This window comes from Lissotriton helveticus, chromosome 7, assembly GCF_964261635.1.
Source record: "Lissotriton helveticus chromosome 7, aLisHel1.1, whole genome shotgun sequence".
Classification (NCBI taxonomy): domain Eukaryota; kingdom Metazoa; phylum Chordata; class Amphibia; order Caudata; family Salamandridae; genus Lissotriton; species Lissotriton helveticus.
In genome coordinates this window covers 1180761855-1180781636 of record NC_136068.1, presented here as the reverse complement: position 1 = coordinate 1180781636, position 19782 = coordinate 1180761855, and the positions used below count along the sequence as shown (strand labels likewise).

Here is a 19782-nt window from a genome sequence, read left to right as displayed (position 1 = left end):
GGCCATCCTCCATCTGCAATTTTTTAACTGTTTTGTGGAAGAGCGTTTTTTCAGGATTTCTTTTATATTTTTTCTGATTATCCTGAAAATATAAATTTTTCAAATCTCTTGTTACATCTCCCCAAACAGGTCCACATTGTCTTTCATAGTTTGTGGGAGAAACTTTGAAGGAGCTCGGAACGGTGTATGATCGCTAATCTGTAAAATATTCTCTTGTTCAGTATTGTTATCACTCGTCACTTGGGAGGTATTATCCATAAGTACAATCATGTCAGTTAATGCCGGAATATCATTGACATTGAGGAAGGTCGAGGGAGTATCTGACATAGTTTGTGAGTCTGACTGCGGACTGTTAGTTCTTCCAGCATGTAACTTTGTCAGTTTCAGTTTTCTAGTAAATCGATAAAGGTCCATCCTACTGTTAGGATAATTAAATTAGTTTGTATCACAATAAGATAGGCCTAATTTCAGGATTTTCTCGTCTTCATGAGTCAACACCACAGAACTCAAATTAATGATCGTGGTGTCGTTATCCATAATATCAATTATTTCTTGGTGTTCGAGTGCAAGGCTCTTTTTGTTTGCCATCCTTGTGCTCCTCCTGTACCCCTCGCCTCCTCTTCTTTGTCGTCTTTTCCTCTGCCTCTTCCCCTTCCCCATCCTCTGCCCTTCCCCATGCGATGGTCGGACTGTTGTTCCATGATCATAAAACGGAATTCATCTGTGACGGGCAGTCGTACATCATTTGGTTCCTGCCGGCTTCCATCATCAGATTCTTGTTCGGAGCCTGTTCCCCAACTTACATCACTTTGTAGCGGTGTCTGTTGGACAGCTTGTCCACAAAAGATTTTCTGACGCCTGGCCATATCAAACTTTTTCGCAAAAGTATATATGCGTCCTGATTCATAATCAATCCGATCTCTTATGAATTTCGTGGATTTCCTGTCCTTGATTCGTTTTTCATATTTATCCAGCCTTATTTTTAAATCCGTTTTAAATTTCCCAATCCTGGTTTTATCGTCATGTTTTTCTAGGGTCTCGGAAAGTTCTTTTAATTTTTCAACCACTTCCAGTCGTTCCTTTTCAGCATGTTTAAGAAGCATTTGCATCATATTTTTCGAGCTAGCCCCACTATTTTCAGCCCATGCTTCTAGTAACTCGATATCAGGATTTTCTGAGGAGGGTGAAATCATTATTCTCAGGCCTCTTGGAATTCTGCCAACTTCTAAATACCGGCGTAATGACGCTACCTCCCACCAACGTGAGATTTCTCTCTTCTTTAGTTTTTCAAAATTCTGTAGATTCTTATTTAGGTCCGAATTTGCAGTAGGGGGAGCAGCTGCTGCTCCTTCCCTCTGTCTTGTTGGCACAGTATCTTCAAATAACTTTGCAGCCTCGAGCTCTCTCGCTGCATTCTCTTCGTCACTCATGTTTTAGCCTTCCGATTTTCACTCGGTCTGTTCCTCCCAAATGCAACCCACTATGTTGCTTGCGGGTAAATCGGCACTCTACCTCGATGCTCGATCAATCTAGGAACTATCCCTTCCAGCTCCCGTTTCCCCAGATGCAATAGCCACAGTTAAGTGCTGCGAAAATCAAGTCGGGTTCACTCACCGGAGCTCTTGGATCCTCTGATCCCCGGGCAGAAGCGGTCAACCACGACTTCGTTCGCGTTACACCAGCTGGCTCTGCAACTCCGCTGGGCTCTTCACGGGGGGCACGCCTGTCTCGTGTTATTTTCTACAGGTTTGGCGATTCACTCTGGCATGCTTCCAGAACGCTGGCGGTGCCGGTCAGGCGACGATCAGCCACGTCGCTGTCTATTCAAAATAGGATTTCTTTTGTTTCATCAAAGAAGTCATCCGGCACTCGAATGTGGAAATCTTCAAATTAGGCTTTTATTTAATAGTTGTAGCATACATCAACGCGTTTCGGGAGTCATGCTCCCTTGATCACGATGTTTGTGCCGCCATTCAATGCTTTCATAAATACACTTTCAAGGCAATAAACACAGTAAAAGGACCGTATAGGACTACTCAAGTTGCCTGTTAAACGAGCGGCCATTTTAACACTTGCAAATTAAAAGGAACCATTGTGCAGTAACAGTATAAGAGAAATATCTGTTTCGGCGCGAACCTTAAAAAATAAAGTATTCAATATAAATATTCCATCTTTAAAAAATTGTAAGTACATTACGAACATCATTGACAATTGTTCAGGCAATAGAAATTCAACATGTTGATCAATAAAAAGGAAGTAAATGAAATACAATTACAACCAGAACCTATCCGGATGATCATCACTTACAGCAAAGAAAGCCAAAATGCGAGAAGAATACTCAACAAATATTGGAACATCATTAAAAAGGGTCCTGATATTGGAGAACAATTAGGCAACCATCCTCTTGTGACATTCAGGAAACCACCCTCACTACAAGATAAATTAGTGAGAAGCCATTTCGAGATGAAAAAGAAAAATGACTGGCTTACATCAAGGCAGAAAGGTTTTAAAAAATGTCTCCAATGTAAAGCCTGTACCATAGGGGAATCCATTAAATCTTTGAAAGACCCCCAAGGAAAGACATTTAATATAGAAGAAACCATCACATGCAAGACCACGCATGTGGTATACATCCTAACATGTGCATGTGGTAAGAACTATATTGGCATGACCACCTGCCCACTACACAAAAGGATTTTGGAACATATTAGATAGATTCAAAATGGAGACATGTCCTATGCCATAGCAAAACACATGTCACAGCATAAAGGGAAGACATGGAAGGATATACGCTATAGTGGAATAGCAACTTCCGAATGAGAGAGGAGGAAATAGAAAACTGCAACTAAGAAGACTGGAGTCACGCCTAATTATAAGATTTCAAACAAAGACGCTGAGAGGATTGAATATGGACGAAGAAATGTACGTCCACCTGTGAACTTATCAAGTGAGGGAATTAATATCAACTAAAAGAATTTGCTTAAAAACCATGGATGCCAAGACTTTGCTTTGATCACATTTATAAATTCTATGGGCACTAAGCCCCTCAAATACAATTATAAACTGGCCAGTTTACATTTGAAGTCACAAAGGTTCTTAGCCTATACTTAACCAACATTAATATCGACAGCATATAAGTCTTAACTATAGGATGATATGATTGTTTATTGTTTATCGGTTAAAACCTATACTAAGGTGAGATAGGAATTTCCTTAAACTCTAACCGACTTATAAAGACTTCTTAGTATACTGTTCAATCAGTTTTAAATCGAACTGAGAGTGATCTATATAATTGTAAAATGTTTCAAAGTCATTGTTTTACAAACGATTTTGCTTCCAATTGTTATTTAAAACTACCTCCCCCAGAATGCATCATTACATGCTGGTGGGTGGAAAGGTATATAAATTAAAAATAGAGGATGGACTAGTGGCAACACTGTGAACAAGACCTGCGGTCGAAACGCGTAGGTGAAGGGGGCTGTATGTGAGTCTCTGATCTAATAAACCCAATTAATATACTGAGCGAGTGCGGACATTAATTTCTCCTTGGTGATCAATTAAATAGTAGGGAGAAGTTCATCCCTATTGTCCGGCACCAACCGTGCAAAGTGTGCACCTCCTGTGAACAAATTGGTGTATAAATAAATAAATATATATATATATATATATATATATATATATATATATATATATATATATATGTCAGCTCCAATTTCCCAAAATACCCAGCCGGGTTCGTAGAAATAACGGCACTCACACAGGCAGCGGCAATCTTTTAGCAGGGCGGTTTATTTAAAAGGCAAACAAACGCGTTTCGGGACTAGAAATCCCTTCGTCAGTGTTATCGTTTGGGCGCCAAACTTTTTTCCTTTTTAAACACTGTTCATGCCTACTGTTGACATAAACAAAGGACTAATGCATTGCGTCTATAGGGCGCGCCATCTTTGAACGCCTTACATTTCACACACTTCGTCTTAATGGCTACATATAAAGCAGTACTTCTTTTGTGTATAAAAAACGTTATGAGTGTATTTTACACTTAAGACATATCGCCGTGTATCGGCAAATTTCAATTCACATTTCGAATCCTTTCATTTCCAAAGGTGGCCAAATGTCTGAGAAACAACGCATTACTAAGAATGCAACAATTAAAGCCAAACATCGCTATATTTATAAACAACGCTATTTCAAGCAAATCTTGCCGTGGATCGGCATTTGCAACCTAAAATCAGGTTGCATAATTCTCAGGACACCGGCCATGGGATCAACACAACAGCATAACTCATTAAGACGACAAAAATTCTTTCACTATATATACATTTTCAAAAATATATAACCCTGATATATACTTCAAAGCATTCCAAAAACCTTCCAGACCAATATCGTATGATTTAGACACATTCCTCACAATATTTAGCCCAAGTGAGAGGCAAGTTCCTCCCCCATATTCAATCCCTTCGGAGCCTTGGTCTCAAGGTCGATGATAAATCTAGACTCTAATCGTCTCAAGACCTGCAACCGGTTACCTCCTCTTGGGGTCTCAGCTGCTTGATCTAGGCAGAAGTATCTTAGTAGAGTCCTATCACTTTTGTGCTTTATGGCAAAATGCCTTGCTACCGGGTAGCTGAAATCCTTGTTGGCTATAGCCCGCATGTGTTCGAACACATGCGGGCTATAGCCAACAAGGATTTCAGCTACCCGGTAGCAAGGCATTTTGCCATAAAGCACAAAAGTGATAGGACTCTACTAAGATACTTCTGCCTAGATCAAGCAGCTGAGACCCCAAGAGGAGGTAACCGGTTGCAGGTCTTGAGACGATTAGAGTCTAGATTTATCATCGACCTTGAGACCAAGGCTCCGAAGGGATTGAATATGGGGGAGGAACTTGCCTCTCACTTGGGCTAAATATTGTGAGGAATGTGTCTAAATCATACGATATTGGTCTGGAAGGTTTTTGGAATGCTTTGAAGTATATATCAGGGTTATATATTTTTGAAAATGTATATATAGTGAAAGAATTTTTGTCGTCTTAATGAGTTATGCTGTTGTGTTGATCCCATGGCCGGTGTCCTGAGAATTATGCAACCTGATTTTAGGTTGCAAATGCCGATCCACGGCAAGATTTGCTTGAAATAGCGTTGTTTATAAATATAGCGATGTTTGGCTTTAATTGTTGCATTCTTAGTAATGCGTTGTTTCTCAGACATTTGGCCACCTTTGGAAATGAAAGGATTCGAAATGTGAATTGAAATTTGCCGATACACGGCGATATGTCTTAAGTGTAAAATACACTCATAACGTTTTTTATACACAAAAGAAGTACTGCTTTATATGTAGCCATTAAGACGAAGTGTGTGAAATGTAAGGCGTTCAAAGATGGCGCGCCCTATAGACGCAATGCATTAGTCCTTTGTTTATGTCAACAGTAGGCATGAACAGTGTTTAAAAAGGAAAAAAGTTTGGCGCCCAAACGATAACACTGACGAAGGGATTTCTAGTCCCGAAACGCGTTTGTTTGCCTTTTAAATAAACCGCCCTGCTAAAAGATTGCCGCTGCCTGTGTGAGTGCCGTTATTTCTACGAACCCGGCTGGGTATTTTGGGAAATTGGAGCTGACATATGGGACGCGAGCACCATCGCGCTACGCGGCACCCGCCCTGTGAGTGACTCACGTTATGGTGTGTTGGAGCTTTCATATATATATATATATATATATACACTTTTTGTACAAGGAATTACTGCTATCTAAACAAGCATTGGCATAGCCAATGGGTCTCACCTTTGGGATCTTCTAAGTATTTAACTACGCAGCACATTATCCTGGGCGCAACACGATCTACTGTTCTTTTAACAGGCACATTATAGCACTGCACTGAGAAGTACTTAAAGTTTTATTTTTGTACGACTGGCAGTTTGAACTCGCCTATCTGGAAGTGCTTTCATACACGATGTTGAAGAACAAGACTGAACTATAAAGATCACGCAAGCGGCACATATATTATTAGTGAACCTGTACTTTTGGACTTGTGCATTTTATCCAGAGATGCATAAATCGTATGGAAACCAAAAGTATCGAAAAACATCTGTCATGTCATACAGTTTTTGGTCTAGTCATTGACCATGTGGTGATCCCTTATAACAACCAAATTAGTTCCAGGTCTGTAGGTAATCAGCCTACGGTAATCAGCCTACTTTTTTTTAAGCAATGTCTGCTTTGCCTAATATGTATTTAAATCTACAGCCATTTTTTTATTTTATTCGACATTAGAATATTTTCAAATATATAGTGTTCTTTTAACTAGGCTAATAGTTTTCTTTTAACTAGGCTAAGCTTGTATTTTGTGCACATACACACTAATGTTCTTTAAACTTGTGAAAATTGTACCCAGACGTTTGGCTGCTAAATAGAGGATTTTCATGTAATGCGTATGAGTTCACTTGTGGACACATTGCTTTCTGTGACAATATTATGCTTTGTCTATGCTTTTTAGTCAAGCCTGTATTTTTAGAGGACTTGACTCGCACAGTCTTGGAACCTACCACATAATTCCTGAAATCTTTAGTAAAATGATGACTTGAGGTTTTTCAGAAGGTTTAGTTGAGGGAGAAACGTGTTTAGTTGCAGCGAGTTGAAACATAGACGTGAGGTATGAAGTACTGGAGAAAAAGACAAGTTATTACCATCTCCCTTGCTGGTTATGTTCAACAGTTGGGCTACCAAGTTAAAACCAACACTAACTAAATGACACGTTATCTACTGTCTCCATACATGCGGGCAGACAGAGCGGGAAGTCCTCACATGGCTTCCCAGTGATGTGGCAGCAGAACTTCAAACCAGAGGGTGCCTGAAAGCCCAGAGGCGGGTTTCAAGGAGCAGATAAGCAGTTAATGAGTGAGAAAAACATCATGGCAGTGACCATAAAGAAAGCTACTTCCACTACTCAAAGTTAACTCAAACCACGCAAAGGAATAGTTCACACACATTTAACAAAGATTAAAGCAATCTAACATGAAGGAAATTTGGTTTGCCCCACTGCGCAAGCCCCCTCATCCACATAGCCCTTCTCAGGAGGATACTAGGGAGGCTCCACACTGTGTTTGTAGCTATGGACAGTGAAGTGTTTGAGGAAGCGCCGTGACTAAATGCAGACCATGGTGGTGGGGGAAGGGAGCATCCGTGAGGGGATCCATGCTCTGTTGGTTGTTCGCTCTGTACGTTACGAACTGCTTCCGCTTCTGTGGGTGCTGTGGGAGGTTGAGCCCACCACACGATTAAGTTGAATAGGTGAAGCGGCAGCTGTTAAAGAAACTAACTTGTTGCATCCACTGTGGTCACTGAGATGTGCTGACGAAATGGCGATGTACACACATGACCCTCTCTAGGTCCGAGTTGGATTCAAAGTGTTAGTTGGTGCTTTAGTCATTTGCAGTTAGTACAGGGACGATTTTTGATACTAATCTGCTGGTTTTGCATATTCTTTTATGGAGGTGTTGGGGAACCTCTTCTTATGCCATCGCCCTCTAGCCTCCTGGCGCACTCACAGCTTCAGGCTATCCTCCTGGCGGCAAGCATCCCCCACCCGGACCTGGGTTGGTTTAAGCTCACCTGGTGTTGTGTATCGATTTAGATTCCGTATGAATTTCCAGATTCATTCCCTTATATAGGTACAATTCATATTGCCCTTTATATAGGCATAGAAACCCAGTCCTTATTTAGGCATAGTCCATGCTACCCAAATACAGTCATGGCTACTTACATCCGTTCATCTACGTCACAACAAATTCTTGGAAAAACAGAATCTTTAGCCGTTGGGACTTTCCCCTTGCTTGGATATTGATTTCTCCAAGAATCATTTATTTTGTATGAACATCTATTCCTTAGGGGTTCATTTATGACGTTCATATGCCCGACTTTTACGTCAATACTGGCATTCCTAAACACCTTCAAGGTATAAATGTACCTTCACTTGCTTTGGCAAGATGCTGTGCTATTACCTACTTGCACGCGGATCGCCACAGCAAGTCCCGAAGGAAGTCATCTCCCCAACTAACACACTGACCAGACGCTGTCATCCTCCTCGCCGAGAATCCAGCTCCAGTGTTTCTGACTCCCCTTGCGGGGTGTTAGAGAATCGAGTCCTGGGAAAAAGATACCAACCTCTCTCATTCTAAGGTATGGAGCTGATTAGAGCCTAGAGAAACTTTTGGCAACTTTTGGCATAACTAAACCAGACTAAAACAGCACCTACTTCCCTCGTACTAGACTTAGGTTAGGTACACTGGGGTAGGATTATTTAGAAGCACCAGATGAGTATTTTAGCCTGTTATTTATGTATGTAGTTTAATGAATATATGTCATAGCTACACGACATGCTATTACAGTATTATTTTATCTTACTGCTAACACTGTACGTATTATACTTCCCATTCTGTCTTAAGATTGTGGCAGTTCACCTCTCTTGCATAAGAAAGAAGACTGTTCAATAAACCCTTTTTATTGAAACGCCCGGCTATCTATTTTTGTGCAAACTCTGTAGAAATGAAGCATGCACGATTGTCTGAGTAAAATAGTTATCTATTGTTCCCACGACTGAAGATTTTGCTCCGACTCGAAGGGAAACAAAGTTCTCATGTTTATGCGGTTGTCAGAGACTAATCCCTTCTTGTTCATTCGAGAAAGTTTCTAGTGACCTCTTGAGTTAGCTGGCATACACAAGTAATTAAGTTTAATGTACTCGATAGAGACATACTGACCTCAGTCCTATGTCAAATCTATAGTGTATATTATTCCAATGCGCAGAGCCTATTAGAGATATAGGAACTACACTGAAGGCCCCGGAAAGATAATTGCAACTTCTTATAAAAACCTTTAAATTAACTATGTCACTTCTTTGTATTTGTCCTAAATTTCCTATACTTTACCTTTGTACTTAGTGCCTTTTCTGGAGAAATGTGATGTTTAAACTGAAAGACTCTTTTAGCTTAATAGAAGTGCAGTATCCAGATATAGCAATGGTAGTTGGTTTGTATTTGAGATACATTTTTGTAACAAAAAAAATTATATGTATATAATGAATATTTCATTGATTTAATGGACATTTTATCTAACACATTGATCAAAAACATTCTGCATATATATATTCAATGTTAGATATTTTTTTACATCCTTAAAAATCTATTTTATTCCCTGAAGAAATGCTTGAATGTTATCTTCTGTTGGAATTTTTTTCTCTGCTATACCATTCTATTGCTCTTGGGTTGTAAGTCAAAACCTTTGACTTACTAGCAGTTGCATGACTCTGGGCTCCCTTAATTCAACACAACTAATTTCCCAGCATGCTTGCATACCTTTGGAAAATGCTGTAATAAACACTTTTTTATTATTCTAAATTCTAGATTTATGTTGAAATAGAACGCGCCCGACTGACCAATACATTGGCAACGATAAAAGAGCAGAGTGGTGACGTGAAAGAGGCTGCTTCAATTTTGCAAGAGCTGCAGGTAAATGTTATTTCTTAGGTCTTTCATACTTGAAACCAAACGTTTAAGGCTACTGTTTAACATCTTTTAGGGAACTTCGCATCTATGGGTGATTTTTATATTGATAGGCAGATCAAAATGTATGAAAACATTTTGGCTGAAGATTTAACTTACTGACCTAGAAAATTTGCTGCAGAGCAAATTTTAACGTCATATAGGCTTTTCTGGTCCCGTACCTGAAATTTTCAGTTTTAGCCGTAATTTAATATCTGGTGTGTTGAGTTAATTTGTTTGATGTTGGAGTTTGCGGGAAGGCTAGCTGAGTCTTGTGGGTGGCAGGACAGTTTGCCCATTCAGTGCTACAGTTCACATGAGATGTGCTAGGCCCTGATATCAACATTTTTTATTGTATTTCTCCAGGTAGAAACCTATGGCTCCATGGAGAAGAAAGAAAAGGTTGAGTTCATCTTGGAGCAGATGCGTTTATGCCTGGCTGTAAAAGATCACATAAGAACTCAGATCATCAGCAAGAAAATAAATACCAAAGTTTTCAAAGAGGATAACACTGAGGTAAGAGTGATTGAAAGATGAGTTTCAGTTCATGTCCATTGTTTTCTAAGTCTGCTTGACTGTACTTGTAGGAAAGTGCCCCTTTTTAGGTCTCGCCTGAGCCAGCGCATGCGCGGTCTGGCGAGATATTTAGTGAGTGGGCTTTAAAAAGCCGACCACAGCTTTTTGTGTGGCATAGAGCGTGCGGTTATGTGCACAGTTACGAGCAGAGGCGCCATCTGGCTTTCCTCTCCCTCTCCCAAGTGCGCGTGCGTGCCTCGCTCTGCCTCTGTCTTGCTCGCGCTTCATCACTTTGATGGCCTTACAGGAATATAAAGTTCTGTGAATGTACTATGGCAGAATCATAATATTCTGGAGTACTCTGGAGGCACCCTTGGAATCTGGAACCTGCTAAAACAATGCAGTTTATTGGGAAATCCGCCATTACCGAATATAGCATGAACAAAGCATAAACTTCTCTCCCTCTATTGTGAGAAACTCCGCCCATACATGCAAAGCAGAGTTAGGCTCGGCTGCACATTTATTTACATACCTTCCTGCTGCAGACGCCCCCCAATCACGTCTGGAGGGTTTGCAGAATGCTGCACGGAGACACACAACCACAGCAGACCTGAAACACCTGCACCACTATTGGCATAAACGACCATGAGCAAGAAAAGGGGAAGCGCCTGCTTCCTTCCTCTCTTCATTCATGACTTTATCTGTCTGTATTTTGTGGAACATACATTTGTTAAAGATATACTGCTGTTGTATCATGGCGTCTGAGTGTTTGCTTCAGATCACTGAAGCTAAAAAAAATACAGCACTTCTCTGTCAGAAAATACATGCATAATCTTGGAAAGAATCTGAGGGCCATATTATCAAGAATGGCGATTAACATTATCGCCATTCTTGATAATATGGCCTAGTGAGTTAAGCAACGTTGCGGTGATCTTCAGATTTGCCTCCACATTTCATCCTTTTCAACACTGCCGATAAAATGAGTACCACTTTCAGCAGAGTCCGCATTGATATTCAAGGAGCACAATCCAGATTTTGTTTTTGTATTCTGGTACTTACGGCCCGGAATATATGATGGTGTAAACAGGACTACAGATAGCTGAATGCGATGAGTACTCTGAAACAGTATACTATTCTGTATGTGCCTCAATTCCTGGGAAGACTTTGTCAATAACAGAACTCTTATGTGTCCCAAATCCACACATATGTGCCTCATCCAGCCAAGGGTTTTGCTTCGCATTCTGGTACATGTAGTTCTGATTTTAGAAATGGATAAAGGAGCCTGCAGACGCACAGAATGGCTAGCCTGCTCAAACATAGACTTGGAAAACTTAAGAACTGTGCAATAAAAGGATACACAAGTGTAGACTTGGCTGTGTGTCTGTCAGGATGAGGAAAAATACAACACTTCTCTGTTAGAAAATACATGCATAATCCGGAAAGAATCTGAGGGCCATATTATCAAGAAAGGCGATAACATTATTGCCGTTCTTGATAATATGGCCCTGAGTGAGTTAAGCAACGTTGCGGTGATCTTCAGATTGCCTCCTCCTTTCATCCTTTTCAACACTGCCGATAAAATGAGTACCACTTTTAGCAGAATACGCATTGATATTCAAGTATCACAATCCAGATTTTGTCTTTGTATTCTGGTACTTACGGCCCGGAATATATGATGGTGTAAACAGGACTACAGGTAGCTGAATGCTACGAGAGCTCTGAAACAGTATATTATTCTGTGTGTGTCTTAATTCTGGGCGAATTTTGTCAATAACAGAACTCTTATGTGTCCCAAATCCACACATAAGTGCCTCACCCAACCAAGGTTTTTGCTTTGCATTCTGGTACATGTAGTTCTGATTTTAGAAATGGATGAAGGAGCCTGCAGACACGTAGAATGGCTGGCCTGCTCAAACATAGACTTAGAAAACGTAAGAACAGTGCAATAATAGGGTACAAAAGTGTAGACTTGGCTTTGTGTCGGTCAGGATGAGGAATGCAAAGTTAAAAACGACAGGCTGCATATGCCCGACTTCTAATCCAGTATAAGAAACTGAAGTGAAAATGCTGGCAAGGCTGTGAGCTACAGCCGTTCCAGGAGTGCAAGCAAAACACAAGCGTTAACAAGCATTGGCATAGCTAATGGGTCTCACCTTTGGGACCTTATAAGTGTTCAGCCATGCAACAGTTTATGTTGCTGCACCAAGGATGTTGTGCTGCATAACTAAATACTTATAAGGTCCCAAAAGCGAGACCTATTGGCTATGCCCACGCTTGTTGACATGGTCACCCCACTTTTTGCCTGGTATCTGATGTAATTTTGCCAGAAAGTGAACTGGGTTTCTTCTAACCAGAACGCCAGAGCCAGATCTCTAATTCTAATCTGTACAGTTGTTCCCCAATTGGCAAAACCTTTAGCATTTCCTATAGGTCCTTAGTAAAGGGTACCCCTTGTATCTAGTACATAGAGTACTAAAGAGGGTCCCTCAGGACTGCAGCATGTATTGTGCCACCCTAAGAGACCCCTCAACACACAACATGCATAAATGTAGTATGTAGGAGGCACCCCTCACACCAGTAACTCTTATTCAATGGCTGAAGAAGAGAATGACAGAGCCAAAAGAAAATGTGAGAACTGAAGACTGATATAGGCTTTTGGCGGCAAACTCTGCTTGCCACAAGTCTTGACAGTCGTGACCCAGCGACTCGTCCTGCAGCTGCCCAGCTTCAAAGAACCCTGGGAGACCGCTAGTGCTTCACAAACCTCCAAGGATTAGTAGAGTAGAGGAGCTTCTCCCCTGCAGTCCACTGGCACCGAAACGCAGTCTTGTTTATCATGTTGCCACTCCCTGGCCAACCCGATGCAGCAGCCGCCTTGGAAGAGGACACTGTGCTCCTGAAGGTCAGATGTGTCTTTCTCTCCCCAACCCCCCCTCACTAAGTGAGGGGACTCCAGTACCAACTGGAGCCGCATAGTTCCAGCAAACCGATACTGTGAAAGTCTAGTTGAGACTCCAGCGCCTCCAAGACAAAGTAGCTGTCTAGGGGGATGTCAGCACTGCATAAACTCACTTCCAGACTGGCCCATCTGTCCAGATTCTGCACCCTCAACCAGCGAGACCAATGACTGCAAGGTTCCATGGCGCACAGAATTCAGCCGACCTTTTCACTCTGTACCGAACGCCCCAACCCGGGTACTGACTAAGCAACTGTGCTCCCTTGGGCCCAAAGCCCTTACGACCCGTGCCCTCCACCCCGTAGGGTGCTCTCAAACTTATCCCCAAGCCCACCTTTGCAGCCTGTTTCTAGGTGCCTCCCTTCCCTTTACTGGTGTAGCGTGCACAGCTACCAACGCCAACAGCACCTCTTCACCTGGACGCCTCAGTGCAGGTAATGAGAATCTGCTGGTAGTACTTTGAGCCTTGGCCCACAACTACCTGTATTCCCAAAGGAGATCCCCAGAAACCATGCACAATTAACTGCATTCTACACATTCCTTTTCTCCGATAGGAAAGCATTGTGCGTAAAGACACATTTAAGTGAACATTCTTCTTACCTGCTAAAATATATATCTTAAAAGGACTTACTTGCTATCCAAGTTCTTGGTATCAAAATATGTATAAAAATATGACTTATTTTTCTTAATTGGTCTCGGATTTATTCTTGTTTGTCTCAATTATTGCTTGTGTGCAAGTCAGCAAATGCTTACCACTGCCCTCTGAAACGCCTAATTGCTCGCCCACACTTCCACAAAATAGGGCATTTGGAATATCATTTGTGCCTCTTTAAGCCAATTGGGGTTTTCCGGGACTCTTTACACAGTGTACCTCTTTGTGGTCCACTATATAAAGAGCCAGCTTCCTACAGTACTTATGACCAATGAGACCATGCAGCTACGTAATTGGTTTTCCTCTTGGCACAGACGGAGTACGGTTTGTTGTAGCAGTGTTAAAAGCAGCCTATAGTAGTACAAATAAAGTCTGTTGTAAGTATGCACCCTGGGCATAATTTTACAACTTTAGTTTAGTCTAGTGTGTAATGCAGTTGTAATGAACGCATTATTGTGAGCCATCCTAATGTTACCATTAGACGTTAGTTGTTGACTTAAAAGCAAGAATGGCCCATACTAGATTCCTTGGCTGTACTTGCACTGCACCCATGAATCAAGATACAGATACCAACTTAATTTCTATCCTCCAATTTTAAATTAATTCACACTTGGAGAGTTTTAAACTGTTTAATTTTGCTCTTTTATGTATATATGCTTTATTAATCTTTTAATATTTAGTGTTCTAAACAGTTGCGGACCCCTTGTATAGGCTTCTGGTCTAGGAAGAGGGGCTATTTTCTGAGTTTAGTGCCATCAGTAGTGTCTACCAGTTAATAGCTGTGGATAAATACATTGGTTATTTATTCTTCTGATCTACTTGATGCTGCTGTCTATATTGTGCCATCACATGATCCACTGGCTGACAGAAGTGTAACACACAGCTAGCATTTGATAGTTCTGCTGGTATGCTGCATGTCCCTTCTTCTGATAACTCAACAATTGGATTGACGACTGTCTGGGAGGCACCTTATGGCTTTACAGACTGTGTACGTAGTCAACAAAAAAACCTTAAACCTGACTTCTTACTAATACATATTAAGCCCCAGCTGCTGTGCTTTAGTTTCCCAAAAAATAAATGCTTTGACTGTGTTTACAAATAGGTACCTCAGTCACATATATTCAGAATTAGGCATTACAAAAGTGCCATTCATTGAATGTACAACTTTTGCAACAAAAAAAAAAAAATGTTTTGGTAATCTGATTCTTTTATTTGCTTCAGTGATTAGACATTAATAGCGTCCTTATTGAATAAAAAAATTAAAAAATTACACTTCTTACCTGAAATGACCATTTGCACACCCCAGAAGTTTTTTTTTATTACTGTTTAAACAGTTCTAGAATGGGTGGTTTTTCTTATAGTAATGGTATAGAAGTTTTCAGCTTAACAAACGTAGGGCTGAGTTGACTCTGTTGTGACTGAAAACTTTGATGTGCATTTCTATGCAAGTGTGCAGACAACACAGTTTTGTTCCCTCTATCCAGGCTGATCTAGTTTGGCGGCAATTGTTTACGTTCGCTTAATGTATGCTTTCTTTGTGCTCTTTAAAATAATTGCTGGTTAATATGTGTAGTAAAAACGAATAATCTTTTTCTCTGTGCTTGATTTTTTATCTTGTTATTAGAAGCTGAAATTGAAATACTATGACCTAATGATTAATTTGGATCAAAACGAGGGATCATACCTGTCAATTTGCAAGCATTACAGAGCGATCTACGACACTCCGTGTATCCAGGCCGAAAGTGAAAAATGGCAACAGGTTAAAACCAATGATCTTAAAATATATGTCACAATGTGTCTTTCTTGGGCCGTCCTCTGACTCCAATAATTAACCCTCTGTATAAGCACTTTGTGTGTGTCTGGGTGTCTTAATGGACTGCAAATACGTGTAGACTGTTAACCCTTGAGTGACGTGTCAGAAATACACAATGCACCCAAACTGCAGTTTATATTTCATAAACTCAAATCAAAATCAGTTTCTTCTAAAAGCTATAAAATCAATAGATGCGTTAAAAAAACAATTTGCAAAATCTTGAAATCACTTAAATCGTGTTAAAAATAATTTTGTCAATGTTGGGTGCTGATCACTTTTGCTAGAGAAATGGATGCTACCTCTTGAAGACTCTCCTTGTTTGTTGCCAAACTGAGGCGAGGAAAGCTGCTGCTGGAAAAACATTTTCTTGTGTGCCAGTCGTCTAGCATAAGGCTGTTGTCTCTGCCATACTTAACCCCAGATTCCATAAACACACTGAGCTTTGTGGAGCTATGGATTTAGTGAAGGTAAGTAAAACGTTATTGTCTCCAGATGTCCCTAGTCATGTGCAAAAACCATAACGCTCTTTGCCTGTCCCTCTTGAGGTGCAGCCTTGTATGGGTAACATTCTGAAATTAAATGTAAGATGTGATGGGTCTCTGGCACAAACCTGCTAAGGCAATGTTAAAATCAATTTTGGGACTTTATTGGCGAGTACTACGCCAGTTGAATACATTCTGTACCAGTAATGGAGGCCAAAGTTGCTTTCATCTGCCAAAAGTTTGCCTTAATTGTTGTGACCTGTTAGCTGTCAACTCCAAGCTCCAACCATTGTGCTCCGCTTTCTCAAGGTCTTTTGAGAAGTTATCTGGCATTGAAACCTGAATTGCATGTATTGCTTAGTCCTTGATTATCTATACAGATTATTGCTCCTAAATCGAAGTCCAAAATAGGGCCAACCTCTCGGTAGCTCCAGGTCTCTAGTTCCCCAAGTCTAATGCTGTGCATCGCTATTACCACCTTATTTGCATCATTCTATATCATTCTCTGTGCTTTTTCTTTGCATGTTTGATGAAGTCTTTGTAGGCCTCTTTGCAGATTTTTAGAACATGGTATCCAGCACGGGAATTTTGCTGGTTCCTCTGCCTTCTGACTAGCTCTTGCTTTTTCTTGTTGTATTCTTCATCAAACTAATTAGGGTTATTACTGCCGGTGTGGCTTATAGCTTATTTTTTTGTCTCGGAGAAGTACAGTGAGTTAGTCTCCATAGTGCTAATCAAGTGCTTAATTAATATTCGTTCCACTTTAATACTTTGTCACTGGGCTGGTGTTTTGTCAGTGTGATCCTTAGTGGCTCCGGAGTTTTATAAAATGTGAGCCCTTCGTTTTTTTTCCTCAAGAATTATTTCACTGGAGGAGTACAAGTGCTCTATGTTATGGGGTAGGCTGCTTTGGGCCAGGGAGAAGTAGGTCCGATACTATCAGGCCGTAGTCACTTTGGGCCCTGTGATGAGCATTCTTATCAGATACTACGTTTTATGTTTCTATGTTGATTAGGACTCCTTCTCTTGTCTATATTGTATGTGTTTCTCACTGGAGCACTTGAATATATTCTCCTGCTTATGGTCCATAGAGTTCCATCCAGCATTAACGTTGCTAATTGTCCCTCACTCTTTAAGTATTTGATCAATTTTTTTTCTGCTGAAGATAGCCCCAGATACATTTCTCCTTGTGTTAGCTCTTTTCTGCCATTCTTTTATCAGACCTTGTTTTAAGGGCATTCTCAACCAACAGGAGAGTGAACTACACTAGTATATGAAGCCAGGGTTCCTTGAATATTGTTCCGAAACCCTCAACCAGTAATCACCACTAGGGTGTCTTATTGGCAGGGCCACTGGAATTATGTGATTGTGCAGCCGCAGCGATTTTTGCATAAATATATATTTTTAGCATTTGCCTCCTAATAAATCACCTGCTTCATAATCTTCAGATTTTAACAAAAAACACAACAATACTTGTTGTAGAGAAGAAGACCCTGTGCAAATGTTGACTGGTAACCTTTTTGTAGCTTATTCCTGTGTTTTGATGTTAAACTGATATGAATGAGTTGCTACTAATCCCCGGGCATTCTTAACAACTTTAAAAATGAAAAAGAAATTAAGTAATACTATCCCAAAAATGTGGAGCATAATTCATATTTTTGCCTCTTCTTGATGCGTAATTTACTCAACCCTGACTCGTAATTTGGTCTTCCCCTGCTGCATAATTCCAGTGGTACTGCTTATTTGGTAGCCTCATCGTGTTTTGTACCTGGGTACTCTATTCCCCAGGTGAGTGCCGCCTCTATCTGTAGGTGGATACTGGTGGGATATATGCAGTGAAATATATAATTACCTGCTGTGATTGTTAGTTTTACATTTGGTAAGTCTAGATTATCATCCAGGACAGATGAGGTAGAGACGCCTGGTGCCCTCATCTGACGAAATTGGCATGAGACCTCCGCCTCAACTGATTCCTATGAGGCAGAGGCACGAATATTTAAAGTTACAGGGTTGACATACACCTGTAAAATATCTAGTTTTCGAACAGTAACGAAGACGGTTACGAAAATTATACTTGCAACATACAATGAACGATCACAGGAGGGATCTGATTACACTATAAACGTCCTGATGATAGCCCATGACCCGATAGGGCAACTGAGTCTAAAACCTGTTGACCACTTACGTGTGATGCTAAGGACAGATAGTACATCCTAGCAACATCACCACTTCACCTTTTAATCTTACCCCTATATTCTTTCTCCACATTAAAATTCACTTTTAATATATAGGAAGTCCGTTTATATTTCACTGCTCTTTTAGCTTTGCTTTCTTGTTCTTCTGTATAAAAAGCTTGTCAGAAGTAATTTGAGTCACCCAAAAATGGTGTTTAATTTTGTCATTTAAAATGGCTGCTCATGTGACACTTGAATTTTTTGTGATTTGATAGTCATGCGATTTTGGTGTTTTTCCACCTGGTCATGTGTATACTTTTCTATGCCTCTGAGTTACCTCTTCGCAGTAGTAGTTTGCTGATGGTATTGAGTTGGACAGAAGGCCTGACCGTGAGCTGAGGAGGTTAGCTTGTCATATCGCCTCAGATGTAGGGCTTGCCATTCCCCGCTCCACCCATGTGCTTTGAGGAATGGAAATTAAATTCTTCATGTAAAAAAATTATAAATCTCACTAATTCCCAGTTAAAAACTGAGTTATAGTTCTTGTTGAAATGCGACAAACCACTAAAATGTACCTGTTATAGTAACTTTTACTTACTTTACTTTAAAGGTTTTATATAGCGCTGGCTAGACCCGGGGTTATCAGAGCGCTTTACATGAGCATCAGATCATAGTTGCAGGTTACATCGTTAAAAAGGTTGCACAGTTATTAGAGCATGGCAACATAGTTACTTGTACGGTCAGGATAAACAATAAGCACAAATATGTAAGGGGCAAAGCAGGCAAGGGGAAAGATTTAAGGGAGGGGGGAAGGAGCCGGGGAAGTAGACCAGTAATGAAGACGGGAAAGAGGAGGGGAGGGTGAAGGACACCGCAAGGAAAGAGGAGAGGAAGGGTGACTGGGACACAAACCGGTAGATGAGTCAAAGCAACGTCCAAAGTCCAGTAAGCTGTGATCCCAGGGGAAGTGGTATCACTTCCCTATCTCTGTTGCGGGAGGCTCCCTTTACGCAGTGGACTCTCTCAAAGGGGTCTCTGAGACTCCAAGGCCTACATACTGGATCCTTCCCATGAAAGGGGAGAGGGAGTGCTTTGGCAAGGGGTGCCATACCATACCTCAGCTGTGAGTGGCTCCCTTGGCGCAGTGGACTCTCTCAGCGGGTACCCTGAGACTCCAGAGTATAAATATTGGATCTTTCCCCAACAAGGGGAGAAGGAGTGCTTAGTCAAAGGGCACAAAGGACAGGGCGATAGGCAGGGTGAGAGATTATGGGGAGAGTGGATAGGAGCTAGGGAGGAAGGCAAAGAGAGAAAGAGTACTAAATGGGAACAAAATTAATTATTGAGTTATTATATAGCGCTGGCTAGACCAGATGGAATCGGAGCGCTTTACATGAGGGACAATAATGTTGCAATTTACATCAGTTAAAAGTTACATCAGTATCAAGAAAATCATTTAAAGAACATAGGGGACAAGGTGAATGGAGCAAGGAAGGGTAAGGGGATAGGGTAATGGGGTAGGAGGAAGATAGGACATAGAGACGAGGGGAAAATTCGCCCAAGGTCCGGCTGGGTAGGTGATAGCAGGGAGGGGGGAGTCCACAACCCATCTCCTCTTTAGCTATATGGTAGCTCCACCGGGCATCGGCCAAATC

At 41.0% G+C, this 19782-nt stretch overlaps 1 protein-coding gene across 1 annotated transcript in view; it reads left to right on the top strand.

Moving 5' to 3' along the window:
* PSMD12 (proteasome 26S subunit, non-ATPase 12) overlaps nucleotides 1-19782 on the top strand; it is a 218828-nt gene that overhangs the window by 141857 nt on the left and 57189 nt on the right. The window contains exons 5-7 of the mRNA XM_078654325.1: nucleotides 9397-9501; nucleotides 9901-10050; nucleotides 15283-15417. Coding sequence (XP_078510451.1) covers nucleotides 9397-9501; nucleotides 9901-10050; nucleotides 15283-15417 — 390 coding nt within the window. The remainder of the gene's footprint in view (nucleotides 1-9396; nucleotides 9502-9900; nucleotides 10051-15282; nucleotides 15418-19782) is intronic.